Raw genomic sequence first — 25,344 nt, 5'->3', positions numbered from 1 at the left:
TCCTGCCCTGCCTGGACACCTCTGCACACATGGCCAGCTCACAGCACCATGACACCCTCTGAGGAGCTGCAGCCACTGCTCAGGTTGGAAGAGTTTCTGAATGCAGAGGGCCATGGGGAGGCAGGGCTGGTGCCTGGGTTGCCAGACCTCAGCAAGCAGCCAGGTAGCAGCTGGGTGACCAGGCGCAGAGCTGGTCTGATGGCATAGGGTGAGGCCGAGTGACCAGGAGCAGAGCTGGTCTGATGGCGTAGGGTGAGGCCGGGTGACCAGGAGCAGAGCTGGTCTGATTGCGTAGGGTGAGGCCGGGTGACCAGGAGCAGAGCTGGTCTGATGGCGTAGGGTGAGGCTGTGTGACCAGGCACAGAGCTGGTCTGATGGCGTAGGGTGAGGCCGGGTGACCAGGCGCAGAGCTGGTCTGATGGCATAGGGTGAGGCTGAGTGACCAGGCACAGAGCTGGTCTGATGGCGTAGGGTGAGGCCGAGTGACCAGGAGCAGAGCTGGTCTGATGGTGTAGGGTGAGGCCGGGTGACCAGGAGCAGAGCTGGTCTGATTGCGTAGGGTGAGGCCGGGTGACCAGGAGCAGAGCTGGTCTGATGGCGTAGGGTGAGGCTGTGTGACCAGGCACAGAGCTGGTCTGATGGCGTAGGGTGAGGCTGAGTGACCAGGCACAGAGCTGGTCTGATGGCGTAGGGTGAGGCTGAGTGACCAGGCACAGAGCTGGTCTGATGGCGTAGGGTGAGGCTGAGTGACCAGGAGCAGTGCTGGTCTGATGGCATAGGGTGAGGCTGAGTGACCAAGAGCAGAGCTGGTCTAATGGCGTAGGGTGAGGCTGAGTGACCAGGAGCAGTGCTGGTCTGATGGCGTAGGGTGAGGCCGAGTGACCAGGCACAGAGCTGGTCTGATGGCGTAGGGTGAGGCTGAGTGACCAGGAGCAGAGCTGGTCTGATGGCATAGGGTGTGGCCGGGTGACCAGGAGCAGAGCTGGTCTGATGGCGTAGGGTGTGGCCAGGTGACCGGGAGCAGAGCTGGTCTGATGGCGTAGGGTGTGGCCGGGTGGCCGGGAGCAGAGCTGGTCTGATGGCGTAGGGTGAAGCTGAGTGACCAGGAGCAGAGCTGGTCTGATGGCATAGGGTGTGGCCGGGTGACCAGGAGCAGAGCTGGTCTGATGGCGTAGGGTGTGGCCAGGTGACCGGGAGCAGAGCTGGTCTGATGGCGTAGGGTGTGGCCGGGTGGCCGGGAGCAGAGCTGGTCTGATGGCGTAGGGTGTGGCCGGGTGGCCGGGAGCAGAGCTGACAGTGGTCAGGGCGGGGTTTGGTGGGCTGCTGTCCTCAGGCTGCCGGCTCTGTGGTCCCCAGGGGCAAGATGAAGAGGATCGCCTTCCAGTTCACGCCCTACAGCTGGGTCCGCTTTGAGTGGAAGCCGGCCTCCAGCCTGCGTCGCTGGCTGGCCGTGTGTGGCATCATCCTGGTGGTAAGGCCGGGCTGCCTCGTGATGGTGTGGTGGGCAGGGGTCCCGAGCAGAGCTGGTGCTCACCCCTCCTCCCGCTAGTTCCTGCTGGCGGAACTGAACACGTTCTACCTGAAGTTTGTGCTGTGGATGCCCCCGGAGCACTACCTGGTCCTCCTGCGGCTCGTCTTCTTCGTGAACGTGGGTGGCGTGGCCATGCGTGAGATCTACGACTTCATGGATGACCCGTGAGGGCTGCCGAGAGCTGGGTGGAGACGCCCCTGTGGGCGGGGGTGGGGGAACAGAGCTCAGGAGGCTGGGCCTAGGCAAGGCCGCCTGCAGGACCTGTGGGGCTGGGGATGCTGAGCCCGCTGCCGCCCCTGCAGGAAGCCCCACAAGAAGCTGGGCCAGCAGGCCTGGCTGGTGGCAGCCATAACGGCCACGGAGCTGCTCATCGTGGTCAAGTATGACCCCCACACGCTCACCCTGTCCCTGCCCTTCTACATCTCCCAGTGCTGGACCCTCGGCTCCATCCTGGTGCTCACCTGGACCATCTGGCGCTTCTTCCTGCGGTGAGTATGGTGGGTGGTCCCGAAGGAGGGTGGCTCTCTGGGTCTCCTGGCACAGGGGCTGCAGGAGCTGCGTGGTGTTGGTGTCTCACCATCCGTGCCCCGGCCCTCTGGCTGCCTCTGTGAGACTGTCCGGTAGGAGGCACCCGCTTGGGGCTTTCCTGAACCAGCCCTCGGGCCATCACTCTGCATGGAGGGATCCAGGCCACGGCTGCCATCCAGGGCCAGGGTACCCGGCCCCCACCCAGCCTGTCCTGGACCTCCACAGGGACAAGGTGCCAGGTGTCCTTGGGCCCATGGGGGCTAGTGTGGGAGCAGGTGGTGACGCCGCCCCCTGCCCCCAGGGACATTACCTTGAGGTACAAGGAGACCCGGCGGCAGAAGCAGCAGAACAGAGACGACCCGGGCAGCGCCGTCGGCAATGGGGACCAGCACCCACCAGGGCTGGACGAAGACCTGCTGGGGCCCGGGGCGGCAGAGGGCGAGGGAGCACCGGCTCCAAACTGACCTGGGACATGGCTGCTTCACGAGCCTCCCAGAGCCCCGGCCTCCATGGCCACCTCCCATGTGAGTCCCACCGGGAGCCACGTGCCTGGCCTTGCCCTCAAGGTTTTCTTCTCCCTTTCTCCCGTGCGCTTGGCGAGGCTCAGGGTGAGGGTGGAGGCGGCCCCGGCGCAGCCTCTTTTCGTGTGCACGCATGTGTGCGTGTGTGTGCTGTGTGGCCGCCTGTGGCATGCACGTGTGCTCTTGGCTCCGAGGCTTCTCCAGAGCGGGAGCTGGCTGGTGTGGCAAGGGTGTGCTCTGGGACAGCAGGTCCGTCAGAAACCATGTCCTCCCTCCCCCTCTGCCCAGTCAGCCCCGTGGCCTCTGGCCCACCAAGCTCCCTGTCACCCAGCTGTGGCATGGCCCAGGCAGGGACATCTCGGTACCATTTTTGCACTCTGTGGGCCCCAGGTGCACTGAGGCCCAGAGGAGCCTATGCTGGCCCCACATCCACCTCCCAGCAGCACCTGTGGGGCATCGTCCACAAACACTCCGTGGCCGAGAGCAGCGGATCCAGCAGCGATGCTGAGCCATCTCCTCCGAGTCTTCCTTTCACAGACTGCCCTGGAGGACGTGTGGACAGGGGTAGAGGCCACTGAACTGGTTCTTGGGACATCCAGTCAGAGCCGGGGCCCTGCTGCCTCCATGGCTGAGTCGAGGGTCATCTTCATGAGCAGAGAGAACCAATAAAGTGATGGAAGTCCGAGGCTTCAGCCTTCCCCCCAGCTCCCCGTGTCCTGCTTTGGGGTCTGGTGCAGCCCCCCCCAGCCTGCCCTCATGCCCACTGCCCACTTGGGGAAAACCACACAAAGGACGGGAGGCACCAGGGTCAGCCTCAGCCTGAGCAAGGATTTAGCGCCCGCCTGGCCTCCCAGAGCAGAGCAGGTGGGGGCACAGCTGGGGATCCAAGAGGGTCCAGGTCCACCCACCCCCTGCTGCATTCATTCCTTGCTGGGAGGCTGAGCTGGTGACCACTGGCCAGTGGACACAGGATTTCTGGGGAGGGGCACTGCCTTCTCAGGCCAGTTTTTTTGAGATGGAGTCTTGTCCTGTCTCCCAAACTGTAATGTGGTGGTGTGATCTCCACATACTGCAACTTGTGCCTCCCGGGTTCAAGCAATTCTCCTGCCTCAACCTCCCAAGTACCTGGGAGTACAGGTACCCCGCCACTATGCCTGGCTAATTTTACTATTTTTAGTAGAGATGGGGCTCACCAGCTTGGCCAGGCTGGTCTTGAATTCCCAACCACAGGTGACCCACCCGCCTTGGCCTCTCAAAGTGCTGGGATCTGGCCAGACCACTATTTTTAAAACTTTACCATGAAAACTTGCAAACACAAGTGGGGAGAAAAGGGGTCGCCGTGGGCATGGGGTATGGGGTGTGGGTCGCAGGTTACAGGGTCTCCTGGGTGCTGTTCTTCACTGTGGGCATGGGGTAGGGGGTGTCAGTGGTAGGTTGGACACAGCCTGGGGGGTCCCGGGAGCCAGCTGCACCCTCACCCCCTGCTCTTCTTCGGGCCCCAGGCTTCAAAGGGCTTTACTTTTACTGCTTTTGGGGAAAGTCTCAACCCGTTAAGTCATGAGGCTGGAATGAGGAGACAAGAGCAGCTTCCCCGGTTCAGCAGGATGGTGCCCTGTAGCCACTGAGCCTCACACCCAGCAAGTCCCTTCCCTACGGTCACTCACACCTTTGGCCCCACCGTGCCTGTCCACCTCTGCAGGATACACAGGGCCTCAGCACTCCACTCTGTGCGGGTGGTAGCTCGAACCCCCCAGGAGGAACAGGTGGCAGTTTTCACCTGGTCTTCCCACTGCGGGGGCCCCTCCCCTCCCTCACACCTCATGAGTCCCCACACCTCCCCTTCACTCCATGCTCTGCATCCCTGCTCACACTGAGCCATGTGTCTGGGTGGGTAGAGGTGGTGCCTTCCTCAGTCACTGTCTGCTCTTCCCTAAGGGGTGGGCAGGGGGCTGTGATCAGTCCTGTGTTCTGGCACCCGGCCCCTGGGAGCCTTCCTGGCAGCTCCTCAGGCCCAGACAGCACCCACAGGCTCCGGTTCCTCACACCATCAGCCACTCCAGGCTCACGCTGGGTGTCTCTTACCCCAGGCAGGCCTGGCACCAGCCATTTCCCCAAAGAGCCTTGGTCCTCTGATTAGGAAGCTAAGAGTCTGGGTTACTTTGTTAATTTTTTTTTGAGCTGGCTGGAGTGCAGTGGTGCAATCTCAGCTCGAGGTAACCTCCACCTCCCAGGTTCAAGCGATTCAGGCACCTGCCAGCACATCTGGCTAATGTTTGTATTTTTAGTAAAGATGGGGTTTCACCATGTTGGCCCAGCTGGTCTCAAGCTCCCGACCTCAAGTGAACTGCCCACCCCAGCCTACTTCCCAAAGTGCTGGGATCACAGGCGTGAGCCACCACGCCCAGCCTCAGGTCACTGAAAAGGGCTTTATTGGGCCAGGCCAATGGCTGACACCTGTAATGCCCACACTTCAGGAGGCCAAGACCAAGCACCAGCCTGGGCGACATGTCAAGAGAGAAGCTCATACCAAGTGGCGTGGTGCACCCAATACCAGTATCCTCAGACATCCCAGGAAGGACAGGAGCCCAATAGCAGCGCCCTCAGAGACCCCAGGAAGAACAGGAGCCTGACACCAGCACCCTCGCAGAGACCCCAGGAAGAAAGAGCCCCTCCTGCCAAGAAAGTGTTTTAATGATTGTAAAGTATCCAAAATACACTAGCAGAAATAAGCTGATCTGAGCATTTCTCTTCAAATCTAGGAAACGCAGGGTGAGAGCCCAGGGGTGCCTCGAGGCCAGGCTGTCCAGGGAGAGCGGGTCTCAGGAGCCTGGCGGGCAGGAAGCGGCTTAGGAGATGATCCTCAGGGATGACTTCTCCTTCTCCAGGGCCTGCAGCTGGCGGTCCATCTCCAAAGACCAGTAGATGTCGTACAGGCTGCACACAGGCCAGAAGGGAGGAGTAGGCAGGTGTCCTCACCCAGCCCGCCCCCCGGACCCCCGCCCCCCGCCCCGCACAGGCACGTACACCAGCTGCTCCAGGTGGCAGGACGGCTGCCGCAGGCTCTCCAGCAGCATCTGGATGCCTTCGTCCCCCATGCAGTTGTTGCTAAGGTCCAGCTCGCGCAGGCTGTCGTTGGCCAACAGGGTCTTGGCGAGGCTGAGGCAGCCAACGTCAGTCACATCGCACTCCCCCAGCCTGGGTAGAGCAGGGTGGGGGTCAGGTGTGTGGGTAACCCCCCATATAGGCCCCGAGGAATGAGAGCTAAGCAGAACCCTGGCACAGTTAGGGCTTGAGGAATATCTCACTGTACAGTGTCACTACTCAGCTATTTCCTTTTATATAATCCTTTACATAATCATATATTAGTTTATAGAATTAGGGCTTGAAGAATCCCTTGATATAATCCCCTATATGTAATCATATAATAGTTGATAGTATGAGGAGTGCCTAAAGAATATTTCCCTACATATATATATATATATATATATATATATAATTATATCTTAGTTCATGGTCAGAGGAATGCCTGGAGTGGACACAGTACAGAGCATGAATTAAGGAATAAGCAGCTCATAATCGGAGGAATGCCTAGAGCAGATATGGCGCAGAGCATGATTTAAGGGAAAACAGTTATGCCAGGACAAGAACCCATGGCCCAGGCGGCAGCGTTCAGTATCGCAAAGATACCCGCTGTGTGGCAGGCTTGGGGCGAGAGCCACTGCTCCTGGTAAAGGCGTTGTAGGACCTTGCTCCAGTTCTTGGGGAAGGCCGCCCTCAGACCGGCACTCCACCTTGGTGACTGTGAACTCTATCAGCTCTTGCTACTGTGCTGCTCGAAAAGCATCTTCCCATAGAACCCACTGGAAGCTGCCAGCAGGTGGCGGTAACCCTCTGTGGCCCTGGGCAGGTGCCCACCACAGACAAGGCCAGCACGCAGCCCCTTGGCAGGGCACAGCAGACTGACTCCCTGAGCAACTCTCTCCTCCCACGAGGGGCAGAAAGGACCAGAGGAAGACAATGTCCACCCACAGAGCCACGTCCACCCCCCGCTCCCCACCTCCTCAACACTGCCTGGCCAAGTGGGGCTAAGAGGAGAAGCCAGCCACGGAGACCGAGGGGCAGCTGTGGGGAAACGAGGGTGTGGAGGGTTCTGAGGAAGGCACAGTGGACAACAGACTTCAGGCTCCCGAGAGAGACTAGGGTACAGGCCAGACAAAAGACAGTGGAGAAAACCCAGCACTCACTCCCCAGGGTGCAGCCGCATCCGGCCGGAGCCAGGCCAAGGAGCTGTGCTGGGCCTCTACAAAGTGGGAGCCAGGGAAGCTGCAGGACCCCCACCCTGGCAGTGGCTCAGGCAGACAGGCCTGCAGTGACCAGGACCCAGGGTTCCATGCCCCACCTGGAAGGCCCACAGGGTCCTGGCAGCCAGGATGGCGTCCTGAGAGCCCCCCCCCCCCCGCCCCAGGAAACACAGCCACGACTCGCCTGCCCAGCCCGCTGCCCAGGGCTCCCGGGCCTCACTCTGCACTTGGTGCCCGGCCACCCATGGAAAGCCCCTGGCGAGAGGCACAGGTGAAGCAGCACACAAAAGACAAAACACTGATGGTGGAAATTCAGTAGACTGGTTGAGGAACAAGAACATCTCCCAGAAATAAGAACAAAACCTCGAAGAGACAGAACATTTGGAGAACACAATTAGCGGGCCAGTCCAGGAGACCTCACGGGCACACCGGGGCATGGTGGCTCACACCTGTAATCCCTGCACTTTGGGGGCCGAGGCGGGTGGATCACCTGAGGTCGGGAGTTCGAGACCAGCCTGAGCAATATGGTGAAACCCCATTTCTACTAAAAATACGAAAATCAGCTGGGAGGCTGAGGAAGGAAAGTTGCTTAAACCCAGGCGGAGGTTGCAGTGAGATCGCACCACTGCACTCCAGCCTGAGCAACAAGAGTGAAACTCTCAAAAAAAAAATGAGAGGAAAAATCACCAAAGGCGTGATACTTAGGACAGCCAAGTATCCAGCACAATAAAAGAACCAAGACACACATCAAGGCAAAGCACATGGAACCCCAAACACAATGGGCAAAGACATCTTTAAAAGCTGCCAATGAGAAAAAGCACATCGTGCACACAAGATCATGATGGCTCACACCTGGCATCCTAGCACTTTGGGAGGCCAAGGCAGGTGGATCACCTGAGGTCAGAAATTTGAGACCAGCCTGAGCAACATGGTGAAAGCCCCATTATTCAGGCATGGTGATGCACCCCTGTCATCCCAGCTACTCGGGAGGCTTGAGCCCGGGAAGCAGAGGTTGCTATGAGCAGAGATCACGCCACTACACTCCAGCCTGGGTGACAAGACTCCATCTCAAAAAAAAAAAAAAAAAAATCAGAACAGCAAAGTCCTCTCTGGAAGCCAGAAAATGATGTAGCATCACCTACCAATTCTACAGGAACATCTGTAGCCCAGAATTCTATACCCAGCTGAATTTGTAACCCAGAATTCTATACCCAGCTGAATGACCCAAGGGCAGAGCAGATGCAGGCCTCCAATAATTACCTTCTGCAGAACCTGTTCTTAGGAAGCTGCAAGACAACGTGCTTTAACAAAGGGAGGAAACCTGGGAAGACATCCTGACCCTGGGTTCCTGCATGGCAGGAAGGTGGGCGGGACTTCCAGGAAAATGGACCACAGGGTGGCCAGGGCACGCTGGAGCCCCAAAAGCTATTAGGCTTCATGAACCAAGACCTCTGTCTCTGACTCTGATCAAAGTTGCAAGAAGCCAGAATGGTGCCGCCATGCTGCCTTCCCCAGCACATGAACACCCAGGTTCTTACAAACGTGTTCTCACATGGATGCTCGTGCTCTCACACACACACACACACACACACACACACACACGACCTCCCAAATATGCATATTCATGTCCCTCACACACTCACCAGAGTGACCGCATCACAGAGCCAGGCTGGCCCAAGCCCTGGCACAGCTCCTGCACACCTGCATCTCCCAGCCTGTTTTCACTTATCTGCAGCTCCAGAAGAAATTTATTCTGGGCCAACACTGAACTGAAGTGGGAGCAGCAGGCAGCTGTCAAGCCGCAGTACTTCACCCTGTGGACACGGACAAGGACTGAGGCCTGGAAGGGGCCCAGGCTGGCCCACAGCTGCGACCGGCCCTTCCCCTAAAGGCCCCACATTGACCTGAGCAGAAACATCCGAGAGCCTCCCAGCTTGTGGGCACCTGTGGCTGGTCCTCAGCCCCAAGCAGTGTCCCCACCAAACCACGGGCTGCTCCTGGGCCGTGCATTCTGAAGGTCAGAGCTGAAACCAGCACCTCCCCTGGCCTTGGTCACCCTGACCCTCTCTTGGGTGACAGGGTCCCATCCCGCCAGCCACACTCACCACAGCGACTCCAGCTGGCAGCCAGGCTCCAGCAGGCTCTCACAAAGCACCTGGGCACCCTCGTCCCCAAGCTTGTTGCCAGCCAGGCTGAGCTCCTTCAGGCTGTCCTTGGCCCTGAGGACACGGCCCAGGTCCTCGCAGCTCTTGGCGGTGAGGCCACACTCCCAGATCCTGTGGGAGACAGACCCCCCCAGGGACTTTCCTCAGCACTGTGGCATGGCCTGAGGCAAGTCCAGGTGTCGGGGGAGGGCTCCAAGGATGGCCTGAGCCCCTGACCCTCTGGGAGGAGGCCTCAGGGAGGTGACTTACCATAGGGTCCTGAGCCTGGAACTGGGGTGCAGCAGCCCCGGGCACAGCTCCGCGATGCCCATGTCGCCCAGGTTGTTGTGGCCCAGGGCCAGCTCCCGCAGGGAGGCCTTGGAGGCCAAGATGCTGCACAAGTCCCTGCAGTTGTCCGAGGTGACACCACACCTCTCCAGCCTGGGGTGCAGGTCACGTGTGAGGCACACCGGACACCCCCGCCCACACCCCGCACCCCCCGCCCAAGGCCCAGTGCCTACTTGAGCGTCTCCAGCTGGCAGGGGGACTCCTTCAGGCCCTGGCACAGCACACGGATGCCGGCCTCATCGAAGTCGTTGTTGCCCACCGTGAGCTCCTTGAAGTCCGGCTTGGCCCTGAGCACCGAGGCCAGGGGCTCACAGCTGGCAGACGAGAGCCTGCAGAACTCCAGCCTGCGAGGCAGACCAAGCTCAGCACCACACAGGAATGTGTGCCAGCCGAGGGCGTGATGCCAGGGAGTGTGGGGGTGCTGGCGTCTCTTCCCCCCAGCCTCCTGCCTGGGCACCAGCTGGGAGTGCTGAGGGCCCCCTAGAGACTCATCCAAGGTGGCTGGTCAGGGACAGACAGCCAGAGGCTCAGGCCTCTGTGGTCACTGGCATTCCTTCTGGAAACCCCTCACTAACCAACGGACCCACCTCAGACTCTGGAACCCAACCAGGCCCAAGAGAAAGAAGCCAGCCTCTGGAGGGCCGGGCCACCTTCCATGCCGGCTATGTTCAACTCAGTGGCCAGGCCCCCCACACACCGGGGTGCCCCCCACACACTGGGGTGCTGAGTGCAGCCTGACTCAAGGCCACACATCTGTTCCCACTGTCAGGTCCCAGGACAGCTGTTCCTTGCCAAGGGCAACTGAGGGGGTGGGAGGGTGACGACGGAGCCCCCCAAAGACCCTGTGACCTGAGTCCACTCATCACGGCTCCTCTCCTGGCAGGGGCTGCTAGGGGACAGGCAGCAGGGAGCACAGCCGCAGGAAGGGCACACACTCACTGCAGCTTTTCCACGTGGCACTGGGGGTCCAGGAGTCCCTCGCAGAGCAGCTGCAGGCCTGCATCCTTCAAGGCGTTGCAGGTGAGGTTCAGCTCTTGCAGGGTGGGCAGGGAGCGCAGTGAGCCAGACAGGACCCTGCAGCCGTCCACTGTCAGTTTGCAGCACTCGAAGCTGGAACAGGCCTGGCTGTCAGCAGGGCTCCCCGGAGCCAGCTACCGCCCACTTCACGGGCCCGGAGCCCGGAGCCCAGAGCCCAGAGTGGTGCCCTACAAACGGCAGGCCTATACCTACTCCTTCCCTGGACGGAATCTGGGGTCTCCAGGCCGGCCGGGAGCAGGGGGCACACGTGTGGCTCAGCCCAAGGAGGCCTTGTCTGCAGAAACCCCTTCAGCATGGGTCCAGGAGAGCCAGCCAGAGGCTCAGGCCTCCGTGGACACCAGCATTCCGGTGATGCCGGAAGCCCGGGGATTGCAGGCAGGGGCAGACCTTGGGTGCAGGGGCTGGGACAAGGCAGGAGGGGCCCTGTCCCACCACTGCGAGGCCACTAGGCCTGTCTGCCTCTGGCTGATGTCGGAAGTGCCCAATGCCACCACCTGCCCGCCCACGACCCCTGGTGGCTCCGTCCCCTGCTGCCGGGCTACCAAACAGGCCGCACGGGGCAGAGGTGGTGCCAGCCCCACCTCACCTCAGCTTCTGGATCTTGCAGGAGGAGCTCTGCAGGGCCTGGAGGATGCGGTGCACGCCAGCATCGCCCAGCCCGTTGCTGCGCAGGTTGAGCTCCGTCAGCACAGGGTTGGCCTGGAGTGCAGAGCTGATGCCCTCACAGTGGGCCTCCGTGAGGCTGCAGTCATCCAGCCTGCGGCCAAAACCTAGGGTCAGGCGGGCCACGGCTGGCGCCGGCCTCAGACCCCACCGCCCCCCACGCGCAGGGACGGCCATCAGTGGGCCCAGAAGACAGCGAGGCGAGTCACAAGGGACATTGTAGAAACGAAACGTGAGCCGAACGTTCTCAGATGTTGCACGCGGGCAGACGTGCCGGGCCTAACACTAGCCTCTGGGTCTGTCTCCAGGGAAAAAGCAAACCTGAGTTAACAGCTGTGGGAGCTGCCCGGACGGGACGCGGCTCGCTGTTTAGACACAGGAGCAAATAAACAGTAACACCAGCTTCTACACTCAGGTGCTTTGTGATTAATGAGTAACTAAATAAATACAGTTGATATTTAAGTAACTGAGGAAAACCAGGCCTTGCTCACAGAAGAATGACAATTGATAAATGTGGAGAAAAAGGCACTTTGGGAGGCCGAGGCAGGCGGACTACGAGGTCAGGACTTTGAGACCAGCCTGACCAACAAGGTGACACCCCATCTCTACGAAAAATACAAAAATTAGCCAGGCGTGGTGGTGGGCACCTATAATCCCAGCTACTAGGGAGGCTGAGGCAGGAGGATCTCTTGAACCCAGGAGGCGGAGGTTGCAGTGAGCCGAGATCACGCCACTGCACTCCAGCCTGGGTGACAGCGAGATTCCATCTGAAAAAAAAATTGAGGAGAAAAGAAAGAAGTTACAGAAGAATTCAGGCCAGCTGCAGTGGCTCACGCCTGTAATCCCAGCACTTTGGGAGGCCGAGGCAGGCAGATCATCTGAGGTCAGGAGTTCTAGATCAGCCTGGCCAACATGGTGAAACCTCATCTCTACCAAAAATACAGAAAGGAGCCAGGCATGGTGGTGCGCGCCTGCAGTCCCAGCTACTCGGGAGGCTGAGGCAGGAGAATCGCTTGAACCCAGGAGGTGGATGTTGTGGTGACCCGAGGTCAAGCCACTGTGCTCCATTCTGGGTGACAGAGCAAGACCCTGTCTCAAAAAAAAAAAAGAAAGAAAAGGAAAAAAAGTACAAAATCCTAACGAGACAGATCTCACAGGAACCACCGTCCGGCAGGAGCCTCTGATGCATGCCGAACATGGCAGGCAGGTGGAACGCAGACATAGGAGTGAGCAGGGCCTCAGTAGCCCCACCAGCCAGCACCTCCGCCACCAGAACTCGGGAGGCTGAGGCAGGAGGATCACTTGAGCCCAGGAGGGCGAGGCTGCAGTGAGCCATGATTGAGCCACTCCAGCCTGAGTGACAGAGCGAGGCCCTGTCCCTAAACGTAAGAATTTAAAGTATCTGTCGAAGGCACTGATCAGTCACAGAAGGAAAAGCAGTGACGTCGCAGGGGAGGGCGTCAGCATGGGCCCGGCAGGCGCCCGAGTTCTTCCCAAAAGTGCGTGGGTTCAACCATGGGAAACCATCAGACACCCCAACAGAGGACACCCCACGTCTGCCTGTCCAGACACTCGGACCACCAAGAACCCGGAGAGATGAGGGGACGGTCACAGTTGGGAGAGGGCCATGGAGACAGAGGACTGGAAGAGGAAAAGGGCGGGGGAGAGGAGACTGCTTGGAGGTGCTGGGCTGGCGCCATCGTCCCCGTACACACAGGACCGCCTCACCAGGGGAGAGCCGTGCAATCCTCCCAACTCCTCTGCAAGCCTGACACGACTTCAAATAACCAGTGAGAGGAAAGATGAGGCCCACGCAGGCACTTGTTCCTGCTGTGAAGCCGCTGGGTTTGTGAGGACCTTGAGGGCCGAGGACTCCCAGCCCCAAGCTAGGCAGGGACAGCCAGTGCCCACGGATGCCCACTAAGGGGACCCAAGCTGTGTCCTGCCCCTTGTGTTTCCAGGGGAGGGAGAGGGCCCAGGACGCTGGAGCCAGAGACCCACTGGCTGGTGCCCGCCCACCTCAGCCCGCTGCATGAGCCCAGAATGATTTTACATTCCTAAATCATTGAAAAGCAATACAAGAATCACATTTCACACGTGGAGGCTGCATAGAATTCACACTGCCCATCTATTAAACAAGGTGTTCCACAGAAGCACACCTTCAGAGGAGCTGCCACCCGCAAACCTGCCCCTGCCAGTGCCCCAAAGCCACCCCAAGGGCAAGTGTACCTGACCGTGTGGCACTGCTGGAGCAGGGGGAGCAGCTTGGCCCATCTACCACTCAGCTCTTCACACTGGATGTCCAGGCACTGCGTGTCCACACTCATGGCGGAGGTCGGGAGTAGCCTGGGTTAGGGGCAGAGGGAAGAGAACGTCTTGGCGGAATCCCCTCAGTTTTGCCAGCTGGGAGTCTGCAAATTCTGCCACAAGGCTGATGCTTCAGGAGGAGCCACAGCCTCTCCCGGGCCAGCACTTCCTCTTCAGGAGCTTCCCACCTTTGTCCAGGAGCAGGGGCCAGGACCCACCCCTGGAAAGGCCACCATGGGCAGCAGAGCTTGGGGACACAGATGCCAGCCCAGCCTCTGTGGGCACCTCCTCCTGCCCCACAGAGGCAGGGACAGCAGCAGCCCAGGAAGCCTGGCCTCTAATTTGCCTGGGCAGGGACAGGGTAGGGATGGGTGGTCGGAGACCCGGGCAGGGGAGCAACGGGGCCTGTGCCTCACTCAGGGGAAGTGGACTGGGCGGGCCAGGCAGGCTGCCCATAGAGCCCAAGACCTCCCAGGATGCCAGGATCCTGGACCCCAGCACCTCCCACACAACCAGGCTCCATGGCCCTGAAACAGCTGGCAGGAGGGGCACCAGCCAGTGCCCGCACAGGGCGGAGCAGGTGGGGTAGGCACTTGGGGTGTCAGCTTTCATGTCCCCTTCTGGGGCTAGGGACTCTTCACCAGGCCAGGGCACGTCCCCCGCCCCACAGCACGCCCCCCGCCCCACAGCATGCCAGCCTACAGAGGCCTGGCTGTCAGGCTCGCCCAGGACTGGCACAGCTGCCATACCCTGAAACCTCCTGAGGGACAGGCACAGAGCCGGAATGAATGCAAGACCGGCTGCCCTGAGAGCACAGCTCAGGACCCACCTGCCTGCCAGGGCCTGGGGAACGAAGTGGTCAGGCTGAGACAGCTACCCCAAAGCCTGGTAGGTGGATACATTCCCAGAGCACCTGCCAAGCACTGGCCTGGGGGCCTCAGCAGGGCGGGAACCTGGAGAGGAGGGGGACCCTGGAGGTAGCAGTCCTGATGCCATGCTGGGGGGAGGGGCGGGCACAGTAGGGAGAGGGCTCTCATCCCAGAGCCACAGAAAGCTGGCAGGCCACACTCCAGGAATGACAAATCCCCAGCTGCCCTTCACAAAGACAGCCGACAGTACAGCTCAGAGGCCGCTGCTGAAACCCTAAGCTTCCTGGTGCCTGGCACGCCCTCCCAGGGATGGTTCTGAGGCAGCCAGTCCACTCTGGCTGAATGGGGGGAAGAGGCCCCTGGTACCCACTAGGAGGAAAGAGCAGGGCTGTGTCTGGGTCCACATGCCTCAGCGCCGGGCCTGCAAGGGTGCTGTGGCAAAGGGCAGTGACACCCCACCGCCCCAAGCATGTGAGCAAACCCAACCAGGGCGTGGTCACCCAAACCCTGACTCCAGAATTGAGTCACTGGGAGGCACTGTGGGCGGAAAAGGGGGAAGCAGAGCCTTGGGGGGGCTCCCCAGGCTGCACGCGCTCCCTGAATCAGCCTGACACTCCTGTGTCCTCTGCACCCAGAGGAAGCTGACCCCAAGGTGTCTTCCTCCTGAGAAAGCTTGGTGGGGGCCCAGAGCGGCCAGCACTCCCATGACCACCTGAGACGAGGGCTGTGGGAGGGGCTCAGTCCCCATCACTCAGGCTTGACCAGACCGTGCTGTATCCCCAGGGCTGCACCCTGGAGCCAGGAAGGCACATCTGAACCTGTGTAGGACACTGAGCCCACTGAAGACCCCATGAGCATGTGGGTGTGCCCACCCTTCTGTTTCTGGAGGAGGCCCCCACCCCCCTATTCAGCCAGGGCTAAAAGCACATTCAGGCACCACCGCCGCCAGCTGGCAGCCTGCTATGGTCGAGGCGAGAGTCTGACCCACGGCCCTGACGGTCCCTTATCCAGAGACCAGACCTTCTCAACCTTATGGGAGGTCTCCGCAGCGCCCACGGCCTGAGCCCCACCCTGGGGAGCCACATAGGAGGGAGCTGTCTGGAGGTTCTGATGTGACCAGGTCGTGGACATGGCAACCACCGGGGGCGCAGGGCCCCCCCCCAGAAGACCCGGGCCACGCTCAGGTGACACGCAAAGGGTCCCGATCCTGTGACCCCTGCCCCCACGCCGCGTCGGGTCCCTGAACCCACTAGTTCTGGACACCCTGCCCCGTACTAAAAGGCTGGGACGGGACCTCAGAAAAATACGCAAGGGTTGTCCCCTCCCGCGCCGGCTCAGCCCAGAACCCTCACCCGGCCAGCCCCGGGCTCCTTCCGCACAGGCGGGGGCGGGCGGAGCCTCCAGGCGAGGGCGGGTCGGGAGTCCCCTGGGGCCACACCCACTTACCCTCTTGCTCAGCTCAGCCCCCGGGCTCGTCCCACTTCCCACCCGTTTGCCACAGTCTGGCCCCCACCAGCCTTTCCATTTAACCTGCACCCGCCTTCAGTCCCTCCAGCTTCCGCAGCCCCGACCACCCAGGAGGGACGCGCCCTGCCCCTTCCCACAACCAGGCCCGATTCCAGAAATTCCCCGAACTCAGAAATAAAGCAAACCTGAGACAGAAACAGCCGGTAACGTGTGGCTGAGGCGAAATGCACAAGGCTGTGAGGAGGGTTTTCGGAGAGCGCTGGGCCGCCCTGAAAACTCTGTGAGCATCAGGCAATAGTTCATGCCTGAGCTCGGGAAACGTTCAAAAATCTTGTTTGGTCCCGCCTTTCTGGACCAAACCAATGTATCTTAACTGTGTTTCGTGGATGTCTCACATCTCCAAAATGCATAAAACCACGCTGCATGAAAAGTGAGCGCAGCACTTATTAAAAAAAAAAGAAACCGGGGCCGGGCGCGGTGGCTCACGCCTGTAATCCCAGCACTTTGGGAGGCCGAGGCGGGTGGATCACGAGGTCAAGAGATCGAGACCATCCTGGTCAACAAGGTGAAACCCCGTCTCTACTCAAAATACAAAAATTAGCTGGGCATGGTGGTGCGTGCCTGTAGTCCCAGCTACTCGGGAGGCTGAGGCAGGAGTATTGCTTGAACCCAAAAGGCGGAGGTTGCGGTGAGCCGAGATCGCGCCATTGCACTCCAGCCTGGGTAAGAGCGACACTCCGACTCAAAAATAAAAAAAAACACCGAGCTGCCCCAACCACCGACACGTTCTCATGGTCTCCTGAGAGCTATGTCACCAGCCACACTCATCTGGCTCACAATAAATCTCTTCAAACATTTTACCCTTTTTTTTTGAGACGAAGTTTCCCTCGTTACCCAGGCTGAGTGCAATGGCGAGATCCAGGCTCACCGCCACCTCCACCTTCTGGGTTCAAGCAATTCTCCTGCCTCAGCCTCCCCAGTAGCTGGGACTACAGGCGTTTGCCATCACGCCCAGCTAATTTTTGTATTTTTAGTAGAGACGGGGTTTCACCATGTTGGCCAGGCTGGTGTTGAACTCCTGACCTCAGGTGATCCGCCCACCTCTGCCTCCCCAAAGTGCTGAGATTACAGGCGTGAGCCACCACGCCCGGCCAGTCTCAATCTCTTGACTTCGTGATCCACCCACCTCAGCCTCCCAAAGTGATGGGATTATAGGCGGGTACCACCACCCCGCCTATTCTTATCAACAGTACGATTTTAAAATACGAATGGCCCTGAAAGATGTCCACACCCTAATCTCCAAACCGGTGGCTTTATCTAAAAAGGGAATTTGCAAATGTTGAGACGCTAAGACTACCCTGGGGGGTCTGGGTGGTCTGCATAAAATCAGGAGAGTTCCTATGCAGGAGGCAAAGACAGGTTTTCTAGGTGGAACAAGGTCACCTCCAGAAGTTGGAAGAGGAAAAGTAGATTCTCCTTGGGAACCTCCAGGACGAGCCTTGCCAATACCTTGATTTTAACCTCCTAAACCTCACTTTGGGCGTCTGAGCTCCAGGCCTATAAAACCACCTATCTGTGGCAAATTTGTTATAGCAGGGATGAGGCCACAGCTAACTGCATCCTCCTCCTGGGCTCAAGCAATCCGCCCGTCTCAGACTCCCAAAGTGCCGGGATTACAGCCTGCGCCAGAGCGCCCAGCCCAACGTAACTTTTTTTTTTTTTTTAGACGGAGTTTCAGTCTTGTTGTCCAGGCTGGGGTGCAATGGTGCAATCTCGGCTCGCTGCAAACTCCGCCTCCTGATTTCAAGCGATTCTCCTGCCTCAGCTCCCGAGTAGCTGGGATTACAGGCCCTGCCACAGCACCGGCTAATTTTTGGGTTTTTTTGTTTGTTTTTTTGGAGTTTCGCTCTTGTTACCCAGGCTGGAGTGCAATGGCGCGATCTCGGCTCACCGCAACCTCCGCGTCCTGGGTTCAGGCAATTCTGCCTCAGCCTCCCGAGTAGCTGGGACTACAGGCACGCGTGGTTTACTCAGCCCATCGCTAAGACAACATTTAAAACGGATTTCAGATTTTTAGGCTTTCCACTATTCTAGAACGGCCCGCCCGGTTCTAAGGCCCTTCTGAAACACTGCCAAACTGCCCTCGGGAAAGGGTGCCTAAGTCCTCAGGCATTTCCGAGGCGCGTGGGCACCTTGCCTGGAGCCTCTCCCCACAACGGGACGTGCCTGGGGCCTCTTCGTCATTTCCGCTAACTCTGGCGACAGCCCTGACGCTAACCCCCAAGTGCCGTCCCAGTTACGTTGCTCTCTACGCAGCACCAGGCGGCAGCTTCGCGGCCCGACATCCCGTCCCCGGGTGGTGCCGGGGCGAGGCTCCGCAGTGGAGCGCGGAGGACCCTCCTTCCCCGCCCGAGACCGCCCACGTTTCCCCCAACGCCCCGTGGTGGGAGCCGAGCGCGTCTTCTCCAGGGCGGTCATTCCCGGGAGGCCGCTTCTTTGGGAGAATAAAGTCACGGCTGACGGGGTTTGGGGAAAAAAGCTCGGCTGGGCCAGCGTTGGTTACGCAGCTCGCTGACATCCCAGGACTGGGGTGCCCGGCGGGCGAGGCCGAACCACGCAGGCGCAGTCGCACCCCCGCGCAGGGACTTCCGGCGCGCCCCTAAGGGCAGCTCGCGGTATGACGACTTGATCGGGGCGAGCCACCTCCGCCGGGCCGCGCCGCCGCCTAGCGCAGCCTCCGCACCACCCCCGGCCTCCCCCGACCCCGTCCCGCCGAGGGAACACGTGTCTCGCCGGCGCGGCAGGGGCCTCCGTAGCGCCGAGCGCGGGTCCAAAGAAAGCCCGACCAAGGCCGGCGCGGGGAGGCCTGGCGAGAGGCTGCCGCACCGCTGGGGCTACTGACCTCGGGACGGCTGGCGGACGGTCGCAGGCCTGGAGACCGGGAGCTAGACGGCCGACTTCCTTCTCGATCGTGCGGAACGGGACGAATGAGACCTCAGCTCCAGCCGCCAGAGGAGTCAGCGGCGCAGGCGTGTCCGGCGGGTGGGCGTGGCTCAATGCGGGGGGCGGGACTAGTGGGCAGCACTCCGCGAAGGGGCGGGGCCTGGCGGGCAAGGCTCGTTCTGGGACGGGGGCTGGTGGGCGGGGCTCGGTGAGGGGCGGTGGTTGGTGGGCGGGGCCAGGTAAAGGGGCGGGGCCTGGCGAGGCACAGTCTTGGTGCCCGGGCAGGGTCTGCTGAGCGTGGCTCGGTTCGGGGTCCGGAGGCGTCTCCTTTGGGGGCGGGGCCTTCCCTGGTAGGTGGGGCCTGGTGCCAAGGGCAGGGCCTGCTAAGCGCTGGCGCGTGTTGTGGGCCTAGCACTGGCCGACATGTCTCAAATTCCTTTTTTTTTGAGATGGAGTTTCCCTCTTGTTACCCAGGCCGCAGTGCAATGGCGCGATCTCGGCTCACCGCAACCTCCGCCTCCTGGGTTCGGGCAATTCTCCTGCCTCAGCCTCCGGAGTAGCTGGGATTACAGGTGCGAGCCACCGTGCCCAGCTAAGGGAATCTCCATCTCAAAAAAAAAAAAGGTGGTTCCCACAGACACACACCCAGGAAAGCTCAGGGCCGGGAGGCAGCCCCCTTGGCTGTGACCCTCATCGTGTACATGTGACCAGTAGCTGATTATTTAATCCTCTAAGCTTTGGAGGCTGGATGTGAGGGTTAGAACTCATCACAGGAAGCTAGACGGATGCTGCCAGCTGATTCCTGGCCTGGCTGTCGTGATTTCTGCAAGAATTACATTTTTGGGAAAGCTGCTAAAACGTTCTGGTTTCACGTCATTCTTTTCTATGCCATGACCTCTTACATTTGTTACTGGCAGTTCTCATAAGAGTGAAGAAAATGTAGGCCGGGCGGATGGCTCACGCCTGTAATCCAAGCGCTTTGGAGGCCAAGGCGGGTGGATTGCCTGAGGTCAGGAGTTCAAGACCAGCCTGACCAACATGGTGAAACCCCTAAAAAAAAGAAAAAACTTTAGGAGACAGAGGCGGGTGGATCACAAGGTCTAGAGATCGAGACCATCCTGGGCAACATGGTGAAACCCGTCTCAACTAAAAATACAAAAAATTGGCTGGGCGTGGTGGCACGTGCCTGTAATCCCAGCTACTCGGGAGGCTGAGGCAGGAGAATTGCCTGAACCCAGGAGGCGGAGGCTGCGGTGAGCCGAGATCGCGCCATTGCACTGGGTAACAAGAGCGAACCTCCGTCTCAAAAAAAAAAGGGTGAAGAAAATGTTTGAAAAAGTGAAAAAAATAAATAAATAAATAAATAAATAATGTTTGAAACGGCTGTTGGGGCTCTCTTTTCTGACGCCCTGTGGGGAAGGTGCCCGGGTATGTGCGGGCACTGACTGGCACCAGCACCGGTGTCTGTGGCCAGGCTTTCCTCCTGGACAGTAAGGCCCCAGCCCCTGAAAGGGATGTCTTCATTTTTATTTTTGAACTTATCGGCTCCCCTAGTTATGTCTTTATCTTATTTTTAAACTTACCCAGTTCACTCAGTGTGGAATTTGGAGTATCAGAAATAGTCCCACCCCCAGTTTTTGTTTTTTGTTTTTTTATGTGAGACACAATCTCACTCTGTCGCCCACGCTCGAGTGCCAAGGCGGACTCTCGGCTCACTGCAGCCTCCGCCTCCGGGGTTCACAAGATTCTCCTGCCTCAGCCTCCGGAGTAGCTGGGATTACAGGCGCACGCCACCACACCTGGCTAATTTCTGTATTTTTAGTAGAGACAGGGTTTCACCATATTGGTCAGGCTGGTCTTAAACTCCTGACCTCGTGATCCGCCCACTCAGCCTCCCGAGGTGCTGGGATTTCAGGCGTGAGCCACTGCGCCCAGCCCACCCCCGTTTTATGTACCGCCCCAGAGCTGACCACTCCCGCCCACTTATGCTGGGCCCTGGCCGACTGCAGTGTGCTTTTCCTTCTGATCCTGCCCCATACAAGTCTGATGGCTATTACCTTTTCCCTCCCCACCTGCCCCCCCTTACACATCCAACCCCACCAGGCTACATGTTAGCATCAATGGGGAGATTTTACACTCTCCGTGAAAGGGAATCCAGGGACAGGCTGAGGCAGGAGACCCGCAGTGTTTATGAGGCCCCTGGAGAAAGCATTGTGGTGGTGGAAGCCTGAGTCCCACCGAAGGGAGAGATGCACCAGGGTGACTTTGGGTGCAGAGTCCCTGTGCCTGTTCTGCTTATAACTACATTCAGGCCAGGCGCGGTGGCTCACGCCTGCATCCCAGCATTGTGGGAGGCCAGTGCAGGTGGGTCATTTGAGGGCAGGAGTTGAAGACCAGCCTGGGCAACGTGGTGAAACCCCATTGCTACTAAAATACCAAAAACCGAGCTGTGTGTGGTGGCGCATGCTTATAATCCCAGCTACTCGGAAGGCTAAGGCAGGAAACTCACTTGAACCCTGAAGGTGGAGGCTGCAGTGAGCCGAGACTGCACCACTCAGCCTGGGTGACAGAGTGAGACCCTGTTTCTAAATAGATAGATAGATAATATGTGCATCTAAGATGTCTTTTTTTTTTTTTTTTGAGACAGAGTTTCGTTCTTGTTTCCCAGGCTGGAGTGCAATGGCATGATCTTGGCTCACCGCAACCTCCGCCCCCTGGGTTCAGGCAATTCTCCCGCCTCAGCCTCCTGAGTAGCTGGGATTACAGGCACGCACCACCATGCCCAGCTAATTTTGTATTTTTAGTAGAGACGGGGTTTCACCATGTTGACCAGGATGGTCTCGATCTCTAGACCTCGTGATCCACCCTCCTCGGCCTCCCAAAGTGCTGGGATTACAGGCGTGAGCCACCGCGCCCGGCCTTAAAATGCCTTTTTAACTAAGCGTATGTACAGAAAGTGCATACAGCGTTAAGTACAGCACACACTGGATTTTCACAGGCCGCGTGTGGGACGGGATTCTGCTTGGTTGGTGGCTGCTCCAGGTTCATGTGTGAGTGGTCATGTAGTTGGCAGTGACCGGCTGAGTTCTCGGACAAGATTGCTCTTAAGGTTTGGAACGTAGGGTACGCTCCGATTCATGGGCTAAGCCACCTAGCGGGAGGCGTTCACCATAGAACAGGCTGAGGGGAAATCTTGGCATTCCCCATAAGGGCTCCTCACTGCAAGTGACAAGGTCTTGGCTTTAAGCCACCAATTTCAATGAGACAGGAAGCGGGCCAGTCAGCCGCACGGGTTACGCTTCAGGAGATCCGGGCTGACGTCGGGATAAGCGACGCCCCTCAGGTCCCAGGCATGCCCCTCTCCTTCCCTCCTGCGTGGAGGCACTGTGAGAATCACACCCTGAGCCCACCGCTGGGAAGAAGATACTCAGAACACCAGCCACCACCTCCCCCCAACACACACACACACACACACACACACACACACACACGGCGCTGTAGGGGACACCGTGCAATGGTGGGACATGGGAGGACTCCATCAGTTAACTCAGTGAGGTCAGGTGACTTTTTTTTTTTGAGATGGAGTTTCACTGTTGCCCAGGCTGGAACGCAGTGGCGTGATCTCAGCCCCCTGCAACACCCAGATCCCAGGTTCAAGTGATTCTCCTGCCTCAGCCTCCTAAGTAGCTGGGATTACAGGCACCTGCCACCACGCCCGGCTAATTTTTGTATTTGTAGTAGAGATGGGGTTTCACCACGTCAGCCAGGCAGGTCTTGAACTCCTAGCCTCAGGTGATCCGCCTGCTGGCAGACGTGGCGTCCAAAGGCGCTGGGATTATGGTGTGAGCCACTGCGTCCAGCAAAAGTGCTTTCCTGAGATGGAATCTGCTCCCGGTGAGGATTTAGAATATTCCATAAACGTGGTTGGCACAGTCGCGGTAGGTTTGAGAGGATTTTCCAATTGTGGAAGAAACTCCTGAACTACTGTGGACAAAATCCTGTCAACAGCATCACACGCTGCAGAGAAACCTTCTGTGGGAGGAAGAGGCAGTCAGTGTGGCCAGCTTTACTGTTCATATATATATATATATATATATATTTTTTTTTTTTTTCTTTTCTTTTCTTTGAGATGGAGTCTTGCTCTGGAATGCAGTGACGCAATCTCGGCTCAATGCAACCTCCGCCTCTTGGGTTCAAGCTATTCTTCCGCCTCAGCCTCCCAAGTAGCTAAAACCAAAGGGGCGTGCCAGCACGAGATCCGCCCGCCTCGGCTTCCCAAAGTGCTGGGATTACAGGCTTGAGCCACCGAACCCGACCTATTGTTATTTTAAGTAATTGCGAGCCGGGAGTGGCGGCTCATATCTGTAATCCCAGCAATTCGGGAGGCCAACGGTGGGTGGATCACTTGAGGTCAGGAGTTCAAGACCAGCCTGGCCAACATGGTGAAACCTCATCTCTATTAAAAATACAAAATTTAGCTGGGCGTGGTGGCGCATATCTGTAATCCCAGCTACTCCGGAGGCTGAGACAGGAGAATCACTTGAACCCGGGAGGCGGAGGTTGCAGTGACCTGAGATTGTGCCATTGAATTCCAGCCTAGGCAACAAAAGCGAAACTCCGTCTTTTCTTTTTTTGAGACGGAGTTTCGCTCTTGTTACCCAGGCTGGAGTGCAATGGCGCGATCTCGGCTCACCACAACCTCCACCTCCTGGGTTCAGGCAATTCTCCTGCCTCAGCCTCCCGAGTAGCTGGGATTACAGGCACGCGCCACCATGCCCAGCTAATTTTTGTACTTTTAGTAGAGACAGGGTTTCGCCATGTTGGCCAGGAAGGTCTGGATCTCTTGACCTCATGATCCACCCACCTCGGCCTTCCAAAGTGCTGGGATTATAGGTGTGAGCCACCGCGCCCAGCCCAAAACTCCCTCTTAAAAAAAGAAAAAGAAGGGCCGGGTGTGGCCCAAAACTCCCTCTTAAAAAAAGAAAAAGAAGGGCCGGGTGCGGTGGCTCACGCTTATAATCCCAGCACTTTGAGAGGCCGAGGCAGGTGGATCACGAGTTCAAGAGATCGAGACCATCCTGGTCAACATGGTGAAACCCCGTCTCTACTAAAAATACAAAAGATTAGCTGGGCATGGTGGCGCGTGCCTGTAATCCCAGCTACTCGGGAGGCTGAGGCAGGAGAATTGCCTGAACCCAGGAGGTGGAGGTTGCGGTGAGCCGAGATCGCGCCATTGCACCTGGGTAACAAGAGGGAAACTCCGTCTCAAAAAAAGAAAAGAAAAAGAAATTGCCACCACCACCCTGAGCAGTCAGCCACAAATAAGACCTTCCACCTGCCAAGACTCCAACCTGAAGCTTCAGATGATTGTTAGCATTTGTTAAAATAAAAACTAAGGGACAGAGTCTCACTCTGTCACCCAGGCTGGAGTGCAGTGCTACCATCTCGGCTCACCCTGGGTTCAAGCCATTCTCCTGCCTCGGCCTCCTGAGTAGCTGGTATTACAGGCATGCACCACCACACCAGGCCGATTTACAGAGGGGGTTTCACCATGTTGGCCAGGCTGGTCTCAAACTCCTAGCCTCAGGTGATCCGCCTGCCTCAGCCTCCCAAAGTGCTGGGATTATACAGGTGTGAGCTACTGCCCCAAGCCATTTTATTTTATTTTTGAGACAGGACCTCACTTTGTTTCCCAGGCTGGAGTGCAGTGGCATGTTCTCAGCTCACTTCAATCTCTGCCTCCCAGGTTGAAGCAATCCTCCCACCTCAGCCTCCCGAGTAGCTGGGACCACAGGTGTGCACTACCACACCCGGCTACTTTTTTGTTGTTTTTTTTTTTGAGACAGAGTTTCGCTCTTTACCCAGGCTGGAGTGCAATGGCGCGATCTCGGCTCACCGCAACCTCCGCCTCCTGGGTTCAGGCAATTCTCCTGCCTCAGCCTCCCGAGTAGCTGGGATTACAGGCACGCGCCACCATGCCCAGCTAATTTTGTATTTTTAGTAGAGACCGGGTTTCACCATGTTGACCAGGATGGTCTCGATCTCTTGACCTCGTGATCCACCCGCCTCGGCCTCCCAAAGTGCTGGGATTATAGGCGTGAGCTACTGCGCCCAGCCCAAAACTCCCTCTTAAAAAAAGAAAAAGAAGGGCCGGGTGTGGCCCAAAACTCCCTCTTAAAAAAAGAAAAAGAAGGGTGGGGCACGGTGGCTCACGCCTATAATCCCAGCACTTTGGGAGGCCGAGGCGGGTGGATCACGGGTTCAAGAGATAGAGACCATCCTGGTCAACATGGTGAAACCCCGTCTCTACTAAAAATACAAAAAATTAGCTGGGCATGGTGGCGCGTGCCTGTAATCCCAGCTACTAGGGAGGCTGAGGCAGGAGAATTGCCTGAACCCAGGAGGCAGAGGTTGCGGTGAGCCGAGATCGCACCATTGCACTCCAGCCTGGTAAACAAGAGCGAAACTCCGTCTCAAAAAAAATAAATAATAAAGTATTTTAAGTTAAGGTTTGTACATCGCCTTGTAACATGTTATTGCACAGTTAACAGACTGTGGTATAAACGTAACTTTACCGTGCACTGGGAACCCAAGCAGTCCCTCAGACCGGCGTCACTGTGATGTCTGCGTGACTGCCATTGTCTGGAGCTGAACCCGGGATGTCCCTGAGGTCGGCCTGTGCTG

The 25,344-nt window shown here is 58.3% G+C and overlaps 2 protein-coding genes across 16 annotated transcripts in view; one reads left to right on the top strand and one right to left on the bottom strand.

The window, feature by feature from the left end:
* PTDSS2 (phosphatidylserine synthase 2) overlaps positions 1-5,306 on the top strand; it is a 44,455-nt gene extending 39,149 nt beyond the window's left edge. For 6 of the 14 annotated variants that reach the window (XM_017978421.5, XM_009008782.6, XM_078341890.1 and 3 more), the window contains 4 exons: positions 1,357-1,471; positions 1,550-1,695; positions 1,834-2,019; positions 2,361-3,278. In XM_017978421.5, the coding sequence (XP_017833910.1) occupies positions 1,357-1,471; positions 1,550-1,695; positions 1,834-2,019; positions 2,361-2,523 (610 nt within the window). In that variant the 3' untranslated portion in view covers positions 2,524-3,278. Of the gene's footprint in view, positions 1-1,356; positions 1,472-1,549; positions 1,696-1,833; positions 2,020-2,360; positions 3,279-5,054 lie in introns of those variants that run through there. The other 8 variants (XR_013523650.1, XR_008474890.2, XR_013523646.1 and 5 more) reach the window with 4 other exon arrangements.
* Positions 5,254-18,706, bottom strand: RNH1 (ribonuclease/angiogenin inhibitor 1). Of its 2 annotated transcripts, none has more exons than XM_078341897.1 (10): positions 15,903-18,706; positions 13,304-13,420; positions 10,998-11,168; positions 10,313-10,483; positions 9,547-9,717; positions 9,296-9,466; positions 8,987-9,157; positions 8,525-8,695; positions 5,605-5,775; positions 5,254-5,514 (listed from the first exon to the last, which is right to left on the bottom strand). In XM_078341897.1, the coding sequence occupies exons 2-10, from the start codon at positions 13,399-13,401 to the stop codon at positions 5,427-5,429; spliced, it is 1,383 nt and encodes a 460-aa protein (XP_078198023.1). In that variant the 5' UTR covers positions 13,402-13,420; positions 15,903-18,706; the 3' UTR covers positions 5,254-5,426. The 2 variants fall into 2 exon arrangements, with proteins under 2 accessions (XP_078198023.1, XP_003734396.1); XM_003734348.6 differs by having other exon boundaries at positions 18,620-18,706.
* Positions 18,707-25,344: the final 6,638 nt, after the last annotated feature.

The sequence above is a fragment of the Callithrix jacchus genome, chromosome 10 (assembly GCF_049354715.1).
Source record: "Callithrix jacchus isolate 240 chromosome 10, calJac240_pri, whole genome shotgun sequence".
NCBI classification, from domain to species: domain Eukaryota; kingdom Metazoa; phylum Chordata; class Mammalia; order Primates; family Cebidae; genus Callithrix; species Callithrix jacchus.
The sequence above is the reverse complement of the archived record's forward strand: the minus strand, read 5'-3'. Positions and strand labels throughout refer to the sequence as shown.